We start from the raw sequence: 21,231 nt of genomic DNA, 5'->3' as shown, positions 1-21,231 counted from the left end.
TCATATTGTCTTTGTGTGTTTATCTCTCTGAGTGTCAGATCAGTCACCTGGCAAATATTGCGAATGGACTGGGGATTAGTTTAAACAGCCAGGATTTCTCCTCTCCTCATCTTCCCATAAACAGAAAAATGTTTTTGATTTGCTTCCTTCTTTATAAGCAGTGGCACATTTCCCAGCCCTTCTGTTTTGGTGAGATCCAATAATAATACCACAGCGAGATAGGATGAACTCAAAGGGTTAGTTTATTTGCATACACTCAAGAAATGGTTGAATGCACTGGATAATGCAAGGGTTATGGGCCCTGACAATATTCTGGCGATAGTACTGAAGATTTGTGCTGCTGAGTTTGCCATACCCCTAGGCAAGCTATTCCAGTATAGCCACAACACTGGCATCTCCCTGGCAATGTGGAAAATTGCCCAGGTATGTTCTGTGCACAAAAAACAGGACAAATCCAACCTAGCCCCATCAGTCTACACTTGATCATCAAGCAGCACTCACTTAGCAATAACTTGTTCACGGAGAGAGTATTGGAGGAATACAGAGAGAGTAGGAGGGAGCTCAAACAGGGAGTTAGAAGGGCAAAAAAGGGGCATGAAATGGCTTTGGCAGACAGAATTAAGGTAAATCCAAAGGCATTTTACTCCTATGTCCGGAACAAAAGGGTGGTTAGAGGAAAAATCGATCCTCTCAGGGACAGAGGAGGGGAACTGTGCTTAGAGTCCGAGGGAATGGGGGAGATCCTGAATGAATACTTTGCATCGGTATTCACGAAGGAGAGGGGCTTGATGTCCGGTACTGTCTTGGAGGGAGCTGTAGACCAGTTGAAGGAACTATTGATTATGAGGGAGGAAGTCTTAGGGTTTTTAGGTAGCATTAAAACTGATAAATCTCCGGGGCCTGATGGCATTTATCCTAGGCTGCTTAGGGAGGCGAGAGATGAAATTGCTGGGCCTCTGACGCAAATCTTTGTCTCTTCTTTGGACATAGGTGAGGTCCCAGAGGACTGGAGGATACTCCAGTCCAGCGAATAATCACTTCCTGAAACCCCAAAGCCTGTCTGCCATCTACAAGGCATAGGCCTGAAGTATGATGGGATACTCCCCATTTACCTGAATGAGTACAACTCCAACATCACTCAAAAAACTTGACACCGCCCAGGACAAGTAGCCTGCTTGATTGGCACCATATCCACAAACATTCACTTTCTCCAATACCAACACACAGTGGCAGCAGTGTGAACCACCTGCATGATGCACTGCGGGAACTGTTCAGGCAGCACCATCCAAACCTACAACCATGGCTTTGAAGGACATAGGCAGCAGACACATGGGAACACCATCACCAGCAACTTCCCCTCTCAGCCTCTCCGTATCCTGACTTGGAAATATATATTAAGCCAGTCCTGCAATGTCACTGGGTCAACAGCAACTGTGGGTGTACACAGCAGCTCATGAAGGCGGCTCACCACCACCTTTCCAAGGGCTGTTGGCGATGGGCAATGAATGTTGGCCTAGCCAGCCACACCCACATCCCATAAGCAAATAATATAAATATAAACAAATATAATAATATAAACAAATAATAGGGGTTTTCTTGAACCACTGGTGGCCGTTTGATGCAACTGAATGGCTTGGCACACCCCTAGTTAGAAAGTCAACTAAAACTCTCCCATGTTGATATGGGACTGGAGTCACATACAGGCCAGGTCCAAACGCTCCCCTCCCAAAAGGACATGAATCAACCTGTTCAGTTTTTTCCAACAACCTAACAGAGCTGTCAGATAAAATCAACCCTTTTCACAGAGATAAAACCTCAAGTTACTACGAAGTGAATCCAATCATTTTCCTGAAAAATGTGCCTCCGCCCCTGAAGTGATGGTTTCAAGTTCTTTTATAAAGCTTGCAAACAAACTCAAGCTTAAGGAGAAAACATCTAGCCATGAGTCACGGTGAGGATAGTAATCAGCATTGTTTCGTCTCAGCTGAAGGAACATTATAATCTGGAAAACAAATACTGGGACTTGAAAAATTTGGATCAGCAAGTCTGCTTATGAAAACAAAGATACACTGGATCTGTGATTAACTTTATTTTGAGTTCTGGTGTGATATCACCATGGTCTGGAGCTGAAGGCTAACTGGGTAGACATTGCGTGGTGTTATGAGTATGGAGTTCTCAGGTACAGTCCCTAGTCCCAAATTAATTAATTTTAGCCAAGCACTGAGGGGAGTTCCCCAACTGAAGTTGGACGAAAAATAGAAATCAGCCTGTGACGAGCAAGATTAAAGCAAACTTCAAGACAATTAACCCAATATCCGTTGTTGGAAAAATGCCTGGAATCTATTATAAAGGATTTTTTAACAATGTACTTCAGTTTATGTATTAGTGCCATAAGCAGGCTTGCATTAACACTGCAGTTAAGTTACTGTGAAAATATCTGATTCGCCACATTCCGGCCCCTGTTCAGGTACACTGAGGGAGAATTTAGCACGGCAATGCACCTAACCAACACTTCTTTCAGACTGTGAAAGAAAACCGGAGCATCCGGATGAAACCCATGCAGATACAGGGAGAACATGCAGTCTCTGCACAGACAGTGACCCAAGCCAGGAATCAAACCCAAATCCGCAGCACTGCAAGGCAGCAGTAGTAACCACTGTGCCACCTCTCTGCCCATAAGCATAGTATGATTAGAACAAGTCAACATGGTTTAACTAAAGGGAAAACTTGTTCTTTGAGGTCAGGTAGATAAAGGAGAACCAGTCAATGTTGTACATCTAGATTTCCAAAAGACATTCAATAAGGTGTCACACAAAGGGAAATTTAGCATTTAATAGAGAATTGTTGTATTTTTAATTTATTTATGGAATGCGGTTGTTGCTGACCAGACCAGCATTTATTAGCCTTTCCTTAATTCCCTTTTGAGGATGTGGTGGTGTGCTAGCTCCTGGAATCCGTTATAGTACAAGCTTTGTAGGTACATCCACTGTGCTGTTAGGGAGGGAGGGAGGCCGAGCTCCATGTTCGCAAAGCAACATTTTGCCGAGGGTTGCTGGTTGGTGGAGTTGGGGGGAGGAGGGAGTGGTGATGACTAGCACCAGGGAAGCATGGGGAAGGAAGGTTGTGCAAGGATTATAAGGGAGGGGTGGGAAAACACATCTTCTTACACTGGATGATATTTTGGGCATGATTACCAGTCGTTCTGACCTGCTTTGTGATGGTATCCCAGACTGGAGAGTTATGGGTGGATTGCTTCTTGGAGCCCTCCCCAGGATACAGGGCCAGCCTATGTACTCACACCCTTCTGATCAAGATCTCCAGGGGTTGGTGGGTGAAGCAGGGTGTTGCCTTCTTCCTGAAGATTTCAGCCTTCCTCTTGTAGCTTGAAGATGCCTCTGCAAGTGTCCTGAGACTAGGTGGGCAGTTAGATAAAGTTGTTGTACTGGCGTTTAAATGTGGCGCCAGACATTCAGCTGATGGCGATGGCAAGCGGGCAAACCAACTTCCAACTCACCAGGGGGTTCGGTCCTGTGCAGAATGGGGAGTGAGCAGGATGGGCACTATAGAAGGTGCCCACCACCACACTGTGTCTGAAAAATAGAAAATTTCACTCTTTGTATCCAAAAATATTCAGCTTCCAATTCTGTTCTTTGATTGTTTCAGGACTCCAATGTCCTCAGACCATGCTCCTTTGTGTCTCTTTGCATCTGCAGCTCACTAAACCTATTTATACACATGCACTGTAAATCAATGTTGGACCTTATTATATTCTCTCTTAGTCTGACCCCACCAAGCAACTTTATTGTAACTTATTCAGATGATAGAAATTTGTGATACATGTGATAAGGAAATATTGGTGAAGATGGGTGACTTTAATTTGCATATAAGTTGGGCAAATCAAATTAGCCACAATGGCGTAGAGGAGGAATTCCTGGAGTGTATACTGGATGGTTTTCTTAACCAGTATGTGAAGGAATCAATTAGAGAGCAGGCCATCTTAGACTGGGAATTGGGTAATGAGAAAGGAATCATTGCCAATCTAGCTGTACGAGACCCCTTGGAGATGAGTGACCACAACGTGACAGAATTTTTTATCAAGGTGGAGAGTGGAGTAGTTGATTCAGAAACTGGGGTGCTGAATCTTAATAAAGGAAACTCTGAGGATATGAGGCGTGAGTTGGCCTTGATAGATGCAGGAGAATTACTTAAAGGGATGACAGTGGATAAGCAATGGTAAACATTCAAGGAATGCATGGGGGGACTGCAGCAATTGTTTGTTCCTGGCTGGTACAAAAGCAAAATGGGTAAGAGGCCTAATCCATGGCTTACAAAGGAAATTACAGAGTATCTGATCTAAGGAAGAAGCATACAGGTTGGCCAAGAAAAATAATAGGCCTGAGGATTGGGAACAGTTTAGAATTCAGCAAAGAAGGGCCAAGGGATTGATCAGGAAGGGGAAAATACAGAATGAAAGCTTATAGGGAAAATAAAGACTGACATGAAGAGTTTCTATAGATCCGTGAAGAGAAAGGGGTTGGTGAAGACAAATGTATGTCCCCTACAGACAGAAAGGGGGGGGATGTATAATAGGGGACAAGGAAATGGTCGAGCAACTGAATATGTCTTTGGTTCTGTCTTCACAAAAGAGGGCACAAATCAGATACCAGGAACATTGAAGAATGCAAGATAGTGAGAGGGAAGAACTGAGGGAGATCAATATTAGTAGAGAAATAGTGCTGGGAAAGTTGATGTGATTGAAGGCGGATAAATCCCTAGAGCCTGATAATCTACATCCCAGAGTACTTAAGGAAGTAGCTCTAGAAATAGTGGATGCATTGCTGGTCTTCCTCCAGGATTCTATAGAATCTGGAACAGTCCCTGCAGGTTGGAGGGTAGCTACTGTCACTCCAAAATTCAAAAAGGGAGGTAGAGAGAAAACAGGGGATTATACACTAGTAAACTTAACATCGGTAGTGAGGAAAATTCTTGAATCCATTATCAAGGCCTTTATAGCAGAGCATTTAGAAAGCAGTGGCAGGATCAGACAGAGTCAGCATGGATTTATGAAGGGCAAATCACGTTTGACAAATCTGTTGGAATTCTTTGAAGATGTAACTAGTAGAGTTGACAGGGGGGAACCAGTAGATGTGGTATATTTGGCCTTTCAGGGTGTGTTTGACAAAGTTAAAGAGCACAAGAGAGTGTAAGACTAAAGCGCATGGCATTAGAGGAAATGTATTGAAATGGATGGAAAATTGGTTGGCAGAGAGGAAACAAAGAGTGGGAATTAATACATGCTTTTCAAATTGGCAGGTAGTAACTAATGGGATGCCACAGGGATCGGTGCTGCGACCCCAACTATTCATAATATATATTAATGATTTAGATGAGGGAACAAAATGTAACATCTCAAAGTTTGCAGATGATACCAAATTGGGTGGGAGGGGTGAACTGTGATGAGGATGCAGAGATCCTTCAGTACTTTGGGTGAGTGGGCAAATCAATGGCAGATGCAGTATAATTTGGATAAGTGTGAGGTTATTCACTTTGGAAATAAAAACAAGAAGGCAGATTACTATCTGAATTGGAAGAGAGGAGTGTACAGCAGGACTTGGTGTTCTTGTGTACCAGTCGTTGAAGGTAAACGTGCAGGTGCAGCAGGCAGTAAAGAAGGCATGTTGAAAGCATGACATAAAGAAGGCATGACATAAAGAAAGTATGTTGATATTCATTGTGAGATGTTTCGAGTACAGGAGCAGGGATGTGTTGTTACAATTATACAGGGCTTTGGTGAGGCCACACCTAGAGTATTGTGTGCAGTTTTGGTTTCCTTTTCTGAGGAAGGATGTTCTTGCTCTCGAGGGAGAGCAGCAAAGGTTTACCAGGCCGATTCCAGGGATGGCAGGACTGATGTATGAGGAGCGATTGATTAAGTTAGGATTGTTTTCACTGGAATTCAGATGAATAAGGGGGGATCCCACAGAGACTTATAAAATTCTAACAGGACTGGACAGGGTAGATGCAGGAAGGATGTTCCTGATGGTGGGGGAGCCCAGAACCAGGAGTCACAGTCTGAGGGTTCGGGATAGACCATTTAGGATGGAGGTGAGGAGACATTTCTTTACCCAAAGAGTGGCGAGCCTGTGGAATTCATTACCACAGGAAGTAATTGATGCCAAAACATTGAATGTATTCAAAAGGGGGCTGATATAGCACTTGGAGTGAACGGGATCAAAGGTTATGGGGAGAAAGCAGGATTAGGCTATTGAATTGGATGACCAGCCATGAACTTAAAGAATGATGGAGCAGGCTCGAAAGGCCAAATGGCCTCCTCCTGCTCTTTCTATGTTTCTGTGTTTCTATGTTAGTTTTCTCATGAAGTCATGCACCTTGTTCTTCCTTTTTATTGTAGCACCTTTATTTCTCTCCCTCCGCCAGACTAAATTAGAACATAGAACCCTACAGTGTGGAAATTGTGGTTGTGTTCCACCCCATAAGACAATGGTTACTTCCATGGTGGTCAAGATTAAATTAAGCCTTCCCCGGAGGCATTATAAATTCATCCCACAACAACAGTGGGCTCAGTCTGTTGAGATACAACCTATCTGTCCTGTCCAGGCTCCAGCTCCCTCAGAAGTGTTTCCAGTATACCAGAAATCTAAAGCATACCCCACCCTCTCAGCCCTCACCATTTTCCCAGACTCATACCCATGTGCTCTATCCTGTTTCTGTACCCATTATTAGTTGGGCACCAAAGAACAAAGAAGAACAAAGAACAACACAGCATGGGAAACAGGCCCTTCGGCCCAACGAGCCCGCGCCGCCATCTTAACAATGTGTTTTTCCTCCTCCACATTTGACCCATGTCTACGCTTATTGTACCCCCATTGGAAACCAGATTAAGGGGAGAATAATTTAGGGACAATTTGGTACACCAATCAGCCTAAGAGCACATCTTTGGGGTGTGGGAGGAAACTGGAGCACCCGGAGGAAACTCACGCAACCACAGGGAGAATGCGCAAACTCCCACAGACACAGGCCCAAATCCATGTATCTGCACAGCTAGCAGTGATAGTCACTGAGCTGTTGCAGCGCCCGTCTACTGGTCCAGTTTTAAGCGTACACAAACGACGCAAAGTACTAGGATACTCTCAAACATCCAAGAGCAGCCCACGCACGACCCACCGTGTGTATGCCCCTCGTTAGACAACAAGGTGGACCGACACACCTGCGGAGTAAAAGAGAAAAAACATCAACACATGTAACAGTTGATTTCCAGGAATGTCCCGAGGCCTTGATCCTTATTTAAAACAGTCTCCTATAACCCTCCATCCCTGTTTCGCTCATGTGCCTATCTAAGTAAACCTTAAACAAGTCCAGCATGCCTGCCTCCACCACCTTACTTGGCAGTGCATTCCATACCCCCACAACCCTCTGCGTGAAAAACCTCCCTCTAGCATCCAAATTATACTTCTCCCCCCTCACCTTAAGCCCGTGACCCCTCGTGATATTTGTCTCCAATCTAGGAAAAAGCCTGCCACTGCTTACTCTATCTATACCCTTCATTATTTTATACACCTCTATTAGATCCCCCCTCAATCTCCGTCTTCCTAACGAAAACAGCCCCAATTTACCCAATTTTTCCTCATAACCCAGTCCTTCCATGCCAGACAACATCCTGGTAAACCTCCTCTGTCCTCTCTCCAGGTCTCCACGTCCTTCCGGTAGTAAGGTGACCAGAACTGGACGCAGTACTCCAAATGCGGTCTAACCAACGTTCTGTACAACTGCAGCATTAGACGCCAGCTCTTGTACTCTATACCCATTCCTATAAAGGCTAGCATACCATAAACTTTCTTCGCAACCTTCTCCACCTGTATTGCCACCTTCAAAGACTTGTGCACTTGCACCCCCAGGTCCCTCTGCATTTCTATACTCTTAATAGGTCTACCCTTTATCATATAACTCCCCTCTACATTATTCCTTCCAAAATGCATCACCTCGCATTTATCAGGATTAAATTCCATCTGCCATTTATCTGCCCAATATGCCAGCCTATCTATATCCTGCTGTATCACCTGACACTCCTCCTCACTGTCCGCCAATCCTGCCATCTTTGTGTCATCTGCAAACTTGCTGATCACACCACGTACGCCCTCTTACAAGTCATTTATATATATTACGAATAGAAGAGGTCCCAGTACTGAGCCCTGTGGCACACCACTGGTGACAGACCTCCAGCTAGAAAAGGACCTTTCCACTACTACTCTCTGTCTCCTGTTACCAACCCATCTAGATACTTGTCCTTGTATCCCATGAGCCTTAACCTTTGCAATCAACCTACCATGAGGGACTTTGTCAAATGCCTTACTGAAATCCATATAGACGACATCAACGGCTCGTCCATTGTCAATCGTTTTTGTCACCTCCTCAAAAAATTCTACCAGATTCGTAAGGCAAGACTTCCCCTTAACAAAGCCATGCTGTGTATCTCTAATCAGATAGCAACGTACCAAATGCATATACATCCTATCTCTAAGAATTTTTTCCAACAACTTCCCTACCACTGACGTCAAACTCACTGGCCTATAGTTACCAGGGTTATCCCTACTACCCTTTTTAAACAGCGGTACCATGTTTGCTATACTCCAGTCCTCTGGGACCTCACCTGTGTCCAAAGAAGAGACAAAGAATTGTGTCAGAGGCCCAGCAATTTCATCTCTCACCTCCCTAAGCAGCCTGGGATAAATGCCATCAGGCCCCGGAGCTTTATCAGGTTTTATGCTGCCTAAAAACCCTAACACTTCCTCCCTCATAATGGATATTTCTTTCAACTGGCCTACAGCTTCCTCCAAGACAGCACAAGACACCAAGCCCCTCTCCTTCGTGAATACCGACGCAAAGTATTCATTCAGGATCTCCCCCATTCCCTCAGACTCTAAGCACAGTTCCCCTCCTCTGTCCCTAAGACATCAGTGGCAATCCAGAGATAACCATCTTTGAGACTTATTTTAGCAATGTCTTTTCTAACCATCTAAAATCTGCTTGCAGGTCCTCATTTGTGCCACTATTTGGACCATGTTCCCGGGCTGTTCACCCTTACAGCTCAGAAGGCTGTGCATCTGCACATTCTGGCCTGAGCTGTTTAACCACGGGGGGCATCACAACTAAGTCAGATCATCCACAAAACCAGCAGTGGCCTTTTATAGTTAAAAAATGGTCTCCTCAGTCTATTGTTTTTTATTATGTTATTAATGTGCAGAGGTGTAGTGTGGTTCTCATGAAATAGAAATTGGACAAATCCATTTTATTCATAACACAATATGAATTGGAATAGAATTTGAAGACTTGAGGTTCTACTCATTTATTTCAGTTTGATCTAATGGCTATTTCTCTGTGTTGACTAAGACTGATATTTATGCGTATACAGCACTGGCTAATGCAAATGCAAAGGGAGAATTAATGTAGTCAATAAAAACCTAATTCAAGCTCCTACTGCTACGGCACGTTTGATGATAAAAGTGCCTTTCTGTGTCTACTGCCTGAACTTTACTTTGAAGTAACTCAAGTTACCACAAGAGAGGGAACAACTGCCTACCACTTTAAACACGGTAGAATGGACAAGTTTGTAAGGCAGGCATCTTTGGTGTAAAGTGCTGTTAGTCAAAGAAGAAGACGTGATAGACTCATAGAAGTTTACAGTGTGGAAACAGGCCCCCCCCCCACCACCCCCCCAGCCCAACTTGTCCATGCCACCCAGTTTTTACCACTAAACTAGTCCCAATTGCCCATGTTTGGCCCATATCCCTCTGTACCCTTCTTACCCATGCAACTGCCTAAATGTTTTTTAAAAAACATTTTATTTAAGTATTTAAAAATGTTTGCAATTACCTCATTTCTAACTGAGAGCAATCAATCACTTGCATCCTCAAATTCCGAATCCACTGGATGATCTTTGCCAACAACATCCTTGATGATGATCTTCTCCTCAGTGGGCTGATGTTATGTGTGATGGGACGTAGCCCCTTTAAGGGAATGGGTCATGTGACCCAGGATACAGGGTGAGCAGGCCTGAAACCGCCCTCAGAGGGTAGTTGTCATTTGGCGTGTGGAGCAGGGAGACTGAATGAAGATCTGTGCTCCCTGACACCTGGCTCTGGAGTAGATCTTGAGGGGATCCGGAGGCACTGAGGAATTTAACAGTCTGGGCCCTGCTCCACTTCGGATTTCCAACTGGACATTGACGCGTGGACATGGACAAAGTGACCACAATAATTCCACTTTATTCCTCTCCAGGGTGTGGTGAGACTTCTTACTATGCCCACCCCAATCCAACGCCAGCATCTCCATATCATTGTAGCCAATGAGACAAGACTAGAGGCACAAGTGAATGAGTAGCCGAATGGATGGGGACAAGAGACTTGGTGACAAACATGAGGCACAGTGAGGGTGACCATATTTCCACATGGTGAATAAGGGATAACTGGTAAAACATCACTAACCAGTGAGACTCAAGCACCATCACTAACCAGCGAGACACCAGTAACATCACTAACCAGCAAGACAACAGCAGTAACATCACTAACCAGCGAGACTAACACCAGCAACATTGCTAACCAGTGAGACAACAGCAACATCACTAACCACTGAGACAACATCAGTAGCATACTAACCAGCAAGACAACAGCAACATCACTAACCAGCAAGACACCAGCAACATCACTAACCAGTGAGACAACATCAGTAACGTTACTAACCAGTGAGACAACAGCAGCAACATCACTAACCAGCGAGATACCGGCAATATCATTAACCATGAGGCAACAGCAGCAACATCACTAACCAGTGAGATACCAGCAACATCATTAACCATGAGACAATACCAGTACCATCACTAACCAGCGAGACTAACACCAGTAACATCACTAACCAGTGAGAAAACAGCAGGAGTTTCACTAACACTCTGTGCTCCATCAACAATATCATCAGTAAGTATTACAACATTAGCAACATCAACATCACACTCAAAGCCTGCAGCACCAAGAGCAATGTACACAGCAATAGGAGCAATCAATGCCAATGTACACAGCAATAGGAGCAATCAATGCCAATCCCATTAGCTGGGGCACACCATCCCCAATGGGTAACAATACCGTGAGTTACATTTTGGGAAGAGAAATGAAGCTAAAACAGACACTAAAGTTCTTCAGTTATAAGCACCAACAGTTAACTCTCTTTGGTCCAGATAAATAAAAATAATAATAATTGAAACATTTATAAATTTATATAAAGGCTTCTTCTGCACTGTAGGGATTTTATGATTCTATGATCTCTCCAAATTTAGGCTGCATTTATATGATATATATATATAAGCCCATATATAACATATCCACATATTTATTTCTTCATATGTATAAACTAATGTCATTGTTTGAACATAAGACATACTCGAGATATAGAGTAAATAGTTGGTGTGCTTTATTTACTGTTAACGCTATGCCAGCTTTTGACATTTTTTGCCTTAAGTTTAAAGTACCTATACATGTCTGAAAATTATTACATGTTACAATTTCTATCTATTTAGCACTTTAAAATATGATTGTATTCAATGTTTAAGTTTCAGGTAAGAACTGAGGACTTTGGATCTTGTTCCAGTGATCTGCTTACTCCTGAGGTGTTGATTAATTCGAAGAGTAGACATTATTGGAGTCACATGTGGTATCCATGACACAGTTCTCTGTAACAGGGGAAAGCACAATAAGATTATACAGAACATAACACATTCAAACAGGCCATTCCACCCAATTCATGGGTGCTGGTATTTAACCCAAGATGAAATTTCCTTCCATCCTCTAACTTTTAGCATATCATTCCTGTTCTCTCGTGCCTCACTTTCTTTTGAAATACATAATATATAAAACACAGAACAGTACAGCACACAGCGACAGCCCTTTAGCCCACAATGTTGTTCTGAACATGACGCCAAATTAAACTAATCCTTTCTGCCCTCTATTGCTTGCATATTCATGTGCTTATCTAAAAGGCCCTTAAATGCTCCAGTTGTATCTGCCTTTACCACCAGCCCTGTAGCACGTTCTAGTCACCTACTACTCTCTACGTAAAAAAAACTTGCCCCTCACTTCTCCTTTGAACTTTCCCCCTCTCACCTTAAGTGCATCCCTTCTACTATTTCAACCCTGAGAAAAAGATTCTGTCAACTTTATCTATGCACCTCATAATTTTATAGACTGCGATCAGGCCTCCCCTCACGGACCTTCAGGTAGTAAAACAGCCTTTCACCACTACTCTCTGACTTCTATGGGCAAGCCAATTCTGAATCCAAGCGGCCAAGTCATCATAGATCCCATGGGTCTTAATCTTCTGGATAAGCCTCCGATGAGGGACCTTGTCGAAAGTATCTAGGTTATTTGTTGCAGTCATATTCTGTGGTCGCAGCTTCCGCATTCTGACCGTTCATCATAAAGTAATTCCTCCTTATTTCCCTGTGTCCTGATGAGAATATTAATGTATTCATGGATCCACAAGGGACACTAATTTAACCTCAGGGTACCAGGAAACAAGGTGAGCTAACTTAAAAAAAATCCCATGCCAATAGTTCATCAATAAGTAATCACAAAGTAGAAATGCAGTATTCTGGTAGATTGAGAATTTAATCCTGACACAATCTGGGTTAAAACTTTTGGCAGAGACAGGAATTGGGCAGTAGTGGGTTGGCTGTCTGATCTGTCACTCCCACAAAGTGGCAATTTTGAATTACGACAAAGATAATTCACGTTAATAACATAACATAACAGCAAAAGAATGAATGTTAAGATGGCGGCGCGGGCTCGTTGGGCCGAAGGGCCTGTTTCCTGTGCTGTGTTGTTCTTTGTTCTTTATCTTTGTTCTTTGGAAGAAATGATGTAGAACAGGAGGATCATCCATTACTGCCTGCTTTTTGCCTCCACTGAAAATTGAAATTAGCCCTATTGTCCTTACAAACTGACATACAGGAATAGATTTATGGGCAGTTTTACTGTCAGGTCAGGAAGCATCATTCTGTGGAGCAGGACTGCATGATCGAGGGCTCCATGACTGCTCCAGTACCCACCTCATCCAATATTCCTCTTTCCACCCAGCTGGTGAGTGAGAAAGGCTAGCCCACTTTTATTTGGAATGAGCTATAGGGGGTTGATTTCTTGGCTTCACTGGGGTGGCATGGTGGCACAATGGTCAGCACTGCTGCCTCACAGCACCAGGACCTGGGTTCAATCCTGGCCTTGGGTCACTGCCTGTGTAGAGTTTGTACGTTCTCCCCCTCGTCTGCATGGGCTTCCTCTGGGTGCCCCGGCTTCCTCCCGCTGTCCAAAGATATGAAGGTTAGGTTGATGGGCCATGCTAAATTGCCCCTTAGTGTCAGGGTGATTAGCAGGGTAAATAGGTGGGGATACAGGGATAGGGCCTGAGTGGGATTGTTGCTGGAGCAGGCTCAATGGGCTGAATGGCCTTCCTATGCACCGTAGGAATTCTGTGATTCTATTTAAAACAGTAAACAATACACAAAAGGTTAATCCAAAATGATACTTCAAGTTAAGATAAGGATATCAGGCAAAGAGAGTGCAAACTAGAGACAAGCAAACTTTGGGATACATACAAATCATGTAAGCCGGAATTTTACTGCTTCACCCACCCTGATTCCGGAGCAGGCGAGTCTTGGAGAACGGAATTCTCCATTGGTTTGGGGTGGGATGTCATAAGCCTCACCCGAGTGAGGTTGTAAAGTAGTGGAAGTGGAGTCAGGATAAGCTAAGATCAAGTCGCCATAGTCTCAGATAACCATAAGCTGCTCTCCCCTTTGAGGGGGAGAGCTGGCTGGTGGTGATTTAACCCAAGGATCACCACGCCTCAGGCAAGGGGCAAGGTTAAGAAAGCCTAAAACATGGAATAGATTGTAAATCGATGTGCCGGTGGGGACATTGTGTCTCCACTCAGGGTGGTTCAAAGCGTGCCTCAGGCTTTTCACCAAATAACTCACTGTCATGCAACAAACGCTCTCGTAGTTGGAACTTTTACTGATCTGAATTTGCTGGTTTGGATTATCTGAAATGAAACGATGTGAACGGACGCGCCAGTTACTCACGGTCAGTGCAGCAGACCCCTGATGAGGCACATCTCCCACCTTCTTTGCCACAGGATCTGCCGATGGGTTCACAGGGAGAGAAAATGTAGTTTTCCTTCTCACACTTTACTGTCTCTGCGGTTCCAATGTAGCAGCCAAACCTCTCCCCACAGCAAATCCTGGGTCCAAAGCAATGGCCTTTATTTTCAGGACCACACTGCATGCACTGTGTAGGATTGGAAAAGGGGTAATGTCAGTGTTGTCGGTAAATAGATCAAAATAATTATTACAATGTCACTGATTGTCCAAAGCACACACGTTAAATGTACAGCTTGATTCTGCTTATTCATTAACATTTCATGCAATGATTTACTTTGCGATTCTATTCAAATTTCAGTAAATTTCACTATACTGCTTAGTTACAATTAATCACAATCCAAAGATGTATCGGTTAGACGGATTAGCCATGCTAAATTGCCCTTAATGTCCAAAGATGTGCATGTTATTTGGATTGGTCATGCTAAATTGTGTGGGATTTGGGAGTAGGACAGAAAGGAGGGCCTGGATGGGATGTTCTTTCAGAGAGTTGGTGCAGACTTGATGGGCCAAATGGTCTCTTTCTGCACCCTGTACGGTTCTAATGTATCACTGGATCCACCTTGTGGAAATCCATGCACAATGATAAAAATAAATTTTCTCAGCTAACAATAATACACAAATCTCCTCATTCCAGGATATATCAAAACAAATCCCTTTAAAGTCCCTTTAACATCCTATCCGTTGTTGAGACATCACACCAAACAATTGCACGCCCTTTAAGAATCTTCGGGAACACTTTAAACCCACTAGATCCATGAATCCTTTTTCAATTCGAGCCCCATTTTATCTCTCAACTCATTCAATCCCTACCTCCCATCATAACCTGCTCCACACACTTATAACTGCTTGAGTACAAAGAGATGAATCCTACTGGTGGAATTTTTTGGCCTCGCTCATCCTGAAACCATAAAATCCCTCACTGTGTATATACATCGTTCACCCCTCGCATGCTCCAATTCTCATGGTGGACGGGGCAGTGAAATTCCAACCCAAATCTTTAAACATTAAAGAATAATTTGCCCAAATTTGTTGTGCCATAATTTGAAAATCCCAATTCAATCTCCTCACATTTTCCCATTCTTCTGAAATACTTGGCCATTTGCTTATTTTTTTACTCATACAAGTTGAAATTTCCAATTATTACAATCACCATTGTTGGCTGGGACAATTGCTAATAACAGTGGCACACTGGCCAGTGTTTGATTGGGTGTCAGAGTGAAGCACACTCTAAGACTGGCTGAGCGCTGCCAAGGATGGCAGGAGGAGGGCATGAAGCAGGTGAAATTGCAGGAGAAGACTTCCAGTGAGTGTCCTGACATCACTATGCGATATTTCAGTTGGTGGGCATGAATATACATAGATTTACATCGACGATCTGGAGGAGGGGGCTGAGTGTAGGGTGATGAAATTTGCTGATGACATGAAGATGAGTGGAAAAGCAAATTGCGTGGAGGGTATGGAAAGTCTGCAGAGGGATCTAGATAGGCTGAGCGAGTGGCCGAGGACCTGGCAGATGGAGTACAATGTTAGCAAGTGTGAGGTTATCCACTTTGGCAGAAATAATTGTGGGAGGGATTATTATTTAAAGGGTGAAAAGCTGCAGCATGCTACGGTGCGGAGGGACCTGGGGGTCCTTGTGCATGAATTGCAAAAACCCAGTCTGCAGGTGCAGCAGGTGATCAGGAAGGTGAATGGGATGCTGGCCTTTATAGCGAGGGGGATTGAATATAAAAGCAGGGAGGTCTTGCTGCAACTGTACAGGGCACTGGTGAGGTCGCAGCTGGAGTACTGTGTGCAGTTTTGGTTGCCGCACTTGCGCAAGGATATTTTAGCCTTGGAGGGAGTGCAGAGGAGGTTCACTAGGCTGATACTGGAGATGAGGGGGTTAGCCTATGAAGAGAGACTGAATAGACTGGGTCTGTACTCGCTGGAGTTTAGAAGGATGAGGGGGGATCTTATAGAGACGTATAAGATAATGAAGGGGATGGATAGGGTAGAGGTAGAGACATTCTTCCCGCTTAGAAAGGATAGCAGGACTAGAGGGCACAGCCTCAAGATAAGGGGGGGGGCAGTTTAGATCAGAGTTGAGGAGGAACTTCTTCGCTCAAAGGGTGGTGAATCTTTGGAATTCTCTGCCCGTTGAAGTGGTGGAGGCTACCTTGCTATATTTAAGTCACGGGTAGACAGGTTTCTGATAGACAGGGGAATTAAGAGTTATGGGGAGAAAGCGGGAAAGTGGAACTGATCCACTTCAGAACAGCCATGATCTTATTGAATGGTGGGGCAGGCTCGAAGGGCTAGATGGCCTACTCCTGTTCTTATGTTCTTAATAACATTAAGCATTAACCTATGCTTTAACCTGTGCTTTATGCTATCTCCATGCACATTGTCTGCACCTTTAAGACTTGAATAGCAGATTAGCTGTAAAGACTTGCATTCTAATCAGTATTCTGTAAACTGTGTGTGTCTTTATATGTCCTGTTTGTGAGCAGAACTCTCCACTCACCTGACGAAGGAACAGCGTTCCGAAAGCTTGTGGGTTTTACTACCAAATAAACCTGTTGGACTTTAACCTGGTGTTGTCACAGAGCTCAGTCTTTCACAGAGCACGTTTCACTCTGATTGGCTGTTAATTGGCCATCCGTAAATTTGCAGTCTGGGGCTGAGCGGAGCCTGGAGCACATTTTGCGCATGTTTCAGTGTCTGCTGAGTGAACACGCCCCACAGATGAATCATTTAGGCCCATGGATGTGCAGATAGTGACCCAGATTCAGCAACTCTGGACGAGGTACCCTGACAGATCCCATGATGCTGACACTGTCCGAGGTACCAAAGCTGATCGTGGCCCCAGCTCAGGAGGTGCACGGTGGCACAGTGGTTAGCACGGCTGCCTCACAGCGCCAGGAACATGGGTTTGAATCCTGGCTGGGTCACTGTCTTTGTGGAATTTTTCTGCATGGGTTTCCTCCGGGTGCTCCAGTTTCCACCCACAATCCAAAGATGGGTTAGGTGGATTAGCTATGCTAAATTGCCCCTCATGTCAGGGGGAATAGCTAGGGGAAGTATATGGGGTGAGGGGGATATGGCCAGAGTGGGATTGTTGTTGGTGCCAAATGTCCTCCTTCTGCACTGTAAGGATTCTATGATAGTTGGTTGCTGGGTGACAAAGGGTAGCAGATGAGAAAGTCGTTCGTGACTGCTCTAGCATCCTGGGACAGATGTGGAAGAGAGATACATTGGAGTCACGCCTCCAGGAGGTCAGGAGGGCAATAGGGTTAATGAAGAGGGAGTGACACAGAATCCAAACATTACTTTAATAGAATGGACAACAGTGAAAGCCTATCATAGAATCCTACAGTGCAGAAAGAGGCCATTCGGCCCATCGAGTCTGCACCGACCACAATCCCACCCAGGCCCTATCCCCATATCCCTACATATTTACCCACTAATCCCTCTCACCTATGCATCCTGGGACACTAAGATGTAATTTAGAATGGCCAATCAACCTAACCTGCACATCTTTGGAAGGCAGGCTGGCTGACAGGAACAGAGAGAAAACCGGAGCACCCGGAGGAAACCCGCACAGACACAGGAAGAATGTACAAACCCCACACAGAGAGTGACCTGAGCTGGGATTCGAAGCCAAGCCCCTGGAGATGTGAAGCAGCAGTGCTAACCACTGTGCTACCGCACTGCCCTGAGCTCAGTGTCTTAAAATTACCATTACATCTCGGTGCCCTCTCCCTTCTCAATGCCCCTCTCCCCTCCTGGTGCCCTCTCCAATCCTGGTGCCTCTCCCCTCTCAGTGCCCCCTCCCCTCTCAGTGCGGGTGCCCTCTCCTCTCTTGGTGCCCTCTCTCCTCACTGCCCATGGCTTTGGAGACAGATTGCTGACTGTGCTGTTGTGTTGAGCCTGATGATCTTGGTGGTGCTCCTCTGGCAGTTGGACCTGAGCAGGCTGTTGAGGACTCTGGGTCTGTATTCAATGGAGTTTAGAAGGATGAGGGGGGATCTAATTGAAACTTACAGAATACTGAGAGGCCTGGATAGAGTGGACGTGGAGAAGATGCTTCCACTAGTGGGAGAGACTCAAACTCGAGGGCGCAACCTCAGAGTGAAGGGACGCTCCTTTAAAACTGAGATGAGGAGGAATTTCTTCAGCCAGAGGGTGGTGAATCTGTAAAACTCATTGCCACACGGGGTAAATCAGGAGGTGGAAGGGAGAGAAGAACTTGGGAAAATTACAATCGCTTTGCAACTTTATAAGACCCTTGTCAGACCCCACTTGGAGTACTGTGCACAGTTCTGGTCGCCTCACTATAGGAAGGATGTGGAAGCTATTGAGAGGGTGCAGAGGATATTTACAAGAATGTTGCCTGGATTGGGAGGCATGCCTTATGAGGATAGGTTGAGGGAGCTAGGTCTCTCCTCCCTGGAGAGACAAAGGTTGAGAGGTGACCTGATAGAGATTTATAAAATGTTGAGAGGAATAGATAGGGTGGATTCTCGGAGGCTATTTCCCAGGGCTGAAATGGTCACTACGAGAGGACACAGGTTTAAGGTGCTGGGGAGCAGGTACAGAGGAGATGTCAGGGGTAAGTTTTTCACTCAGAGGGTGGTGAGTGAGTGGAATCGGCTGCCGTCGGTGGTGGTAGAGGCGAACTCACTGGGGTCTTTTAAAAGACTTCTGGATGAGTACATGGGATTTAATGGGATTGGGAGTTACAGATAGTTCTATGGCTTGGTAGGTATAGATGTGATTGGCGCAACTTGTGGGCCGAAGGGCCTGTTCGTGCTGTAGTGTTCTATGTTCTATGTACAATCACTTGGGAAGCAGTACTAAGCAAATTAATGGAGCTACAGGCTGACAAATACCCGGGTCCTGATGGGCTTCATTCGGGTTTCCTAAAAGAGGTGGTTAATGAGGGAGAACTAATTCCAAAATTCACTGGAGTTTGGAATGGTTCCATCTGACTGGAATGTAGTAATTATGACTCTTCTATTCAAGAATGGAAGGAGGAGAACAAGAAGTTATAAACCCAGTTAGTGTGAAATCGGTCATGGGTAAATTGTTAGAATTAATCATTAAGGAGATGTACATGCGGAGAACCTCAAGCATAGTTTTGTGAAAGGGAAACCATGTTTAACCAATTTAATGGAGAGGTTTGATGGAGCATCATGCACTGTGGGTAAAGGGGACCCTGTAGACGTGCTGTCTGGATTTCTAGAAGGCATTTGCTAAGGTACCACATCAGAGGCTGATGTGGAAAATAAAGGTTCATGGGGTACAGGGTAACATTTTAGCCTGGACTGAAGACTGGCTGGCTGACAGAAACAGAGACTTTGCATAAATGGGTCTTTGTCTGACTGGGGAGAATGTGATGAATGGAGTCCTGCAGGGGTCGGTGATCAGGCCTCAACTTTTTACAATTTGTATCAATGACTTAGGTGAGGGAGCGAAGCCATGGTAGTTAAATTTGCAGAAGATAGATAGGGAAGTATGTTAAGATGGATATACACAGTTTGCAGACAAATACAGACAGATTGAGTGAGTGGCAGATGGAGTACAATGTAGGAACATGTGAACTTGTTCAATTTGACAAGGAGAATAAGAAAACAGAGTATTACTTAAACAGTGAACTGCTGCAGAATTCTGAGAAGCAGTAGGATCTAGTTTTTTGTAAAGTTTATTTATTAATGTCACAAGTAGGCTTACATTAACACTGAAACATAGAAAAACTACAGCACAATACAGGCCCTTCGGCCCACAAAGTTCTGTCAAACATGCCCCTACCTTAGAGATTACTAGGCTTACCTATAACCCTCTATCTTACTAAGTTCCTTGTACTTATCTAAATGTCTCTAAAAAGACCTTATCGAATCCACCTCCACCATCGATGGCAGCCGATTCCACGCACCCACCACTCTCTGAGTAAAAAACTTATCCCTGACATCTCCTCTGTACCTATTCCCCAGCACCTTAAACCTGTGTCCTCTCGTAGCAACCATTCCAGCCCTGGGAATCTGACTATCCACTCGATCAATAGCTCCGAACATTTTATGCACCTCTATCAGGTCACCCCTCATCCTTCATCTCTCCAGGGAGAAAAGGCTGAGCTCTCTCAACTATCCTCATAAGGCATGCTCCCCAATCCAGGCAACATCCTTGTAAATCTCCTCTGCACCGTTTCTATGGCTTCCACATTCTTCCTGTAATGAGACAGTACTCCAAGTGGGGTCTGACCAGGGTCCTATATAGTTGCAACATTACCTCTCAATTCCTAAACGCCTTCTTAACCACAGTTTCAACCTGTGCAGCTGCTTTGAGCGTCCTATGAAGTTGGACCCCAAGATCCTTCTGATCTTCCACACTGCCAAGAGTCCTACCATTAATTAAGTCCTACCATCAACTGCAGTGAAGTTACTATGAAAATCCCCCTGTTGCCACACTCCGATGCCTGTTCGGGTACACTGGGGGAGAATTTAGCACCGCCAATTCATCTAATCAGCACATCTTTCAGACTGTGGGAGGAAACCGGAGCACCCGGATGAAACCCACGCAGACACAGGGAGAACATGCAGACTCTGCACAGACAGTGACCCAAGCCGGAATCGAACCCGATCGGTGGTGCTGTGAGGCAGCAATGCTAATCACTGAGCCACCACACCACCCTATGATTCCCGAACAAGAGTCAATCTAATCTGACCGAAGGCTGTCAACGTGGAGCTTCCCAATATTGCATGGAATTACAAAAAACTCTACAGGATTTTGCATACTTTTTGTTGCACTACTTGTACATATTTGCAATATAGAAGAACCATTCACGAAACAGTCAGTGTTTAGTTATTTCAAATGACTGTTACAGAAAGAAAGTTGCCCCTTACCTGTCTGATCTCTGAGTTCATGACGGATCTTTTGCCTCCGACGGGGCAGTTATTAAAGTAACAAGCTCTGGAGAAGGAGAGGAGGCAGAAGAGACTAACTGCGAGGCAGGCCGACTGCATGATGTTCTA

General features: G+C 44.7%; 1 protein-coding gene across 1 annotated transcript; it reads right to left on the bottom strand.

Annotated features, from left to right (window-relative positions):
- Positions 1–11,681: 11,681 nt before the first annotated feature.
- LOC145348648 (neurophysin 1-like) lies at positions 11,682–21,222 on the bottom strand. Its single transcript, XM_080196817.1, has 3 exons — positions 21,103–21,222; positions 14,141–14,345; positions 11,682–11,737 (listed from the first exon to the last, which is right to left on the bottom strand). Exons 1-3 carry the CDS (start codon positions 21,220–21,222, stop codon positions 11,682–11,684), a joined length of 381 nt encoding a protein of 126 aa, XP_080052943.1.
- Positions 21,223–21,231: the final 9 nt, after the last annotated feature.

The sequence above is a fragment of the Carcharhinus amblyrhynchos genome, chromosome 1, assembly GCF_965287045.1.
Source record: "Carcharhinus amblyrhynchos chromosome 1, sCarAmb.v2.hapA, whole genome shotgun sequence".
In the NCBI taxonomy this organism is placed as follows: Eukaryota; Metazoa; Chordata; class Chondrichthyes; order Carcharhiniformes; family Carcharhinidae; genus Carcharhinus; species Carcharhinus amblyrhynchos.
Note: the sequence above shows the minus strand (reverse complement) of the source record. Positions and strands in the feature narration are given on the sequence as shown.

What these genes read in the sequence shown, in the direction of transcription:
- LOC145348648 (XM_080196817.1), bottom strand. Translation starts at nt 21,222, where the DNA reads ATGCAGTCGGCCTGCCTCGCAGTTAGTCTCTTCTGCCTCCTCTCCTTC. An exon ending in TGAACTCAGAGATCAGACAG is followed by an intron (nt 14,346 to 21,102) that starts GTAAGGGGCAAC and finishes AATCCTACACAG; the next exon opens with TGCATGCAGTGTGGTCCTGA. An exon ending in AGGGGTCTGCTGCACTGACC is followed by an intron (nt 11,738 to 14,140) that starts GTGAGTAACTGG and finishes CCCCTGTTACAG; the next exon opens with AGAACTGTGTCATGGATACC.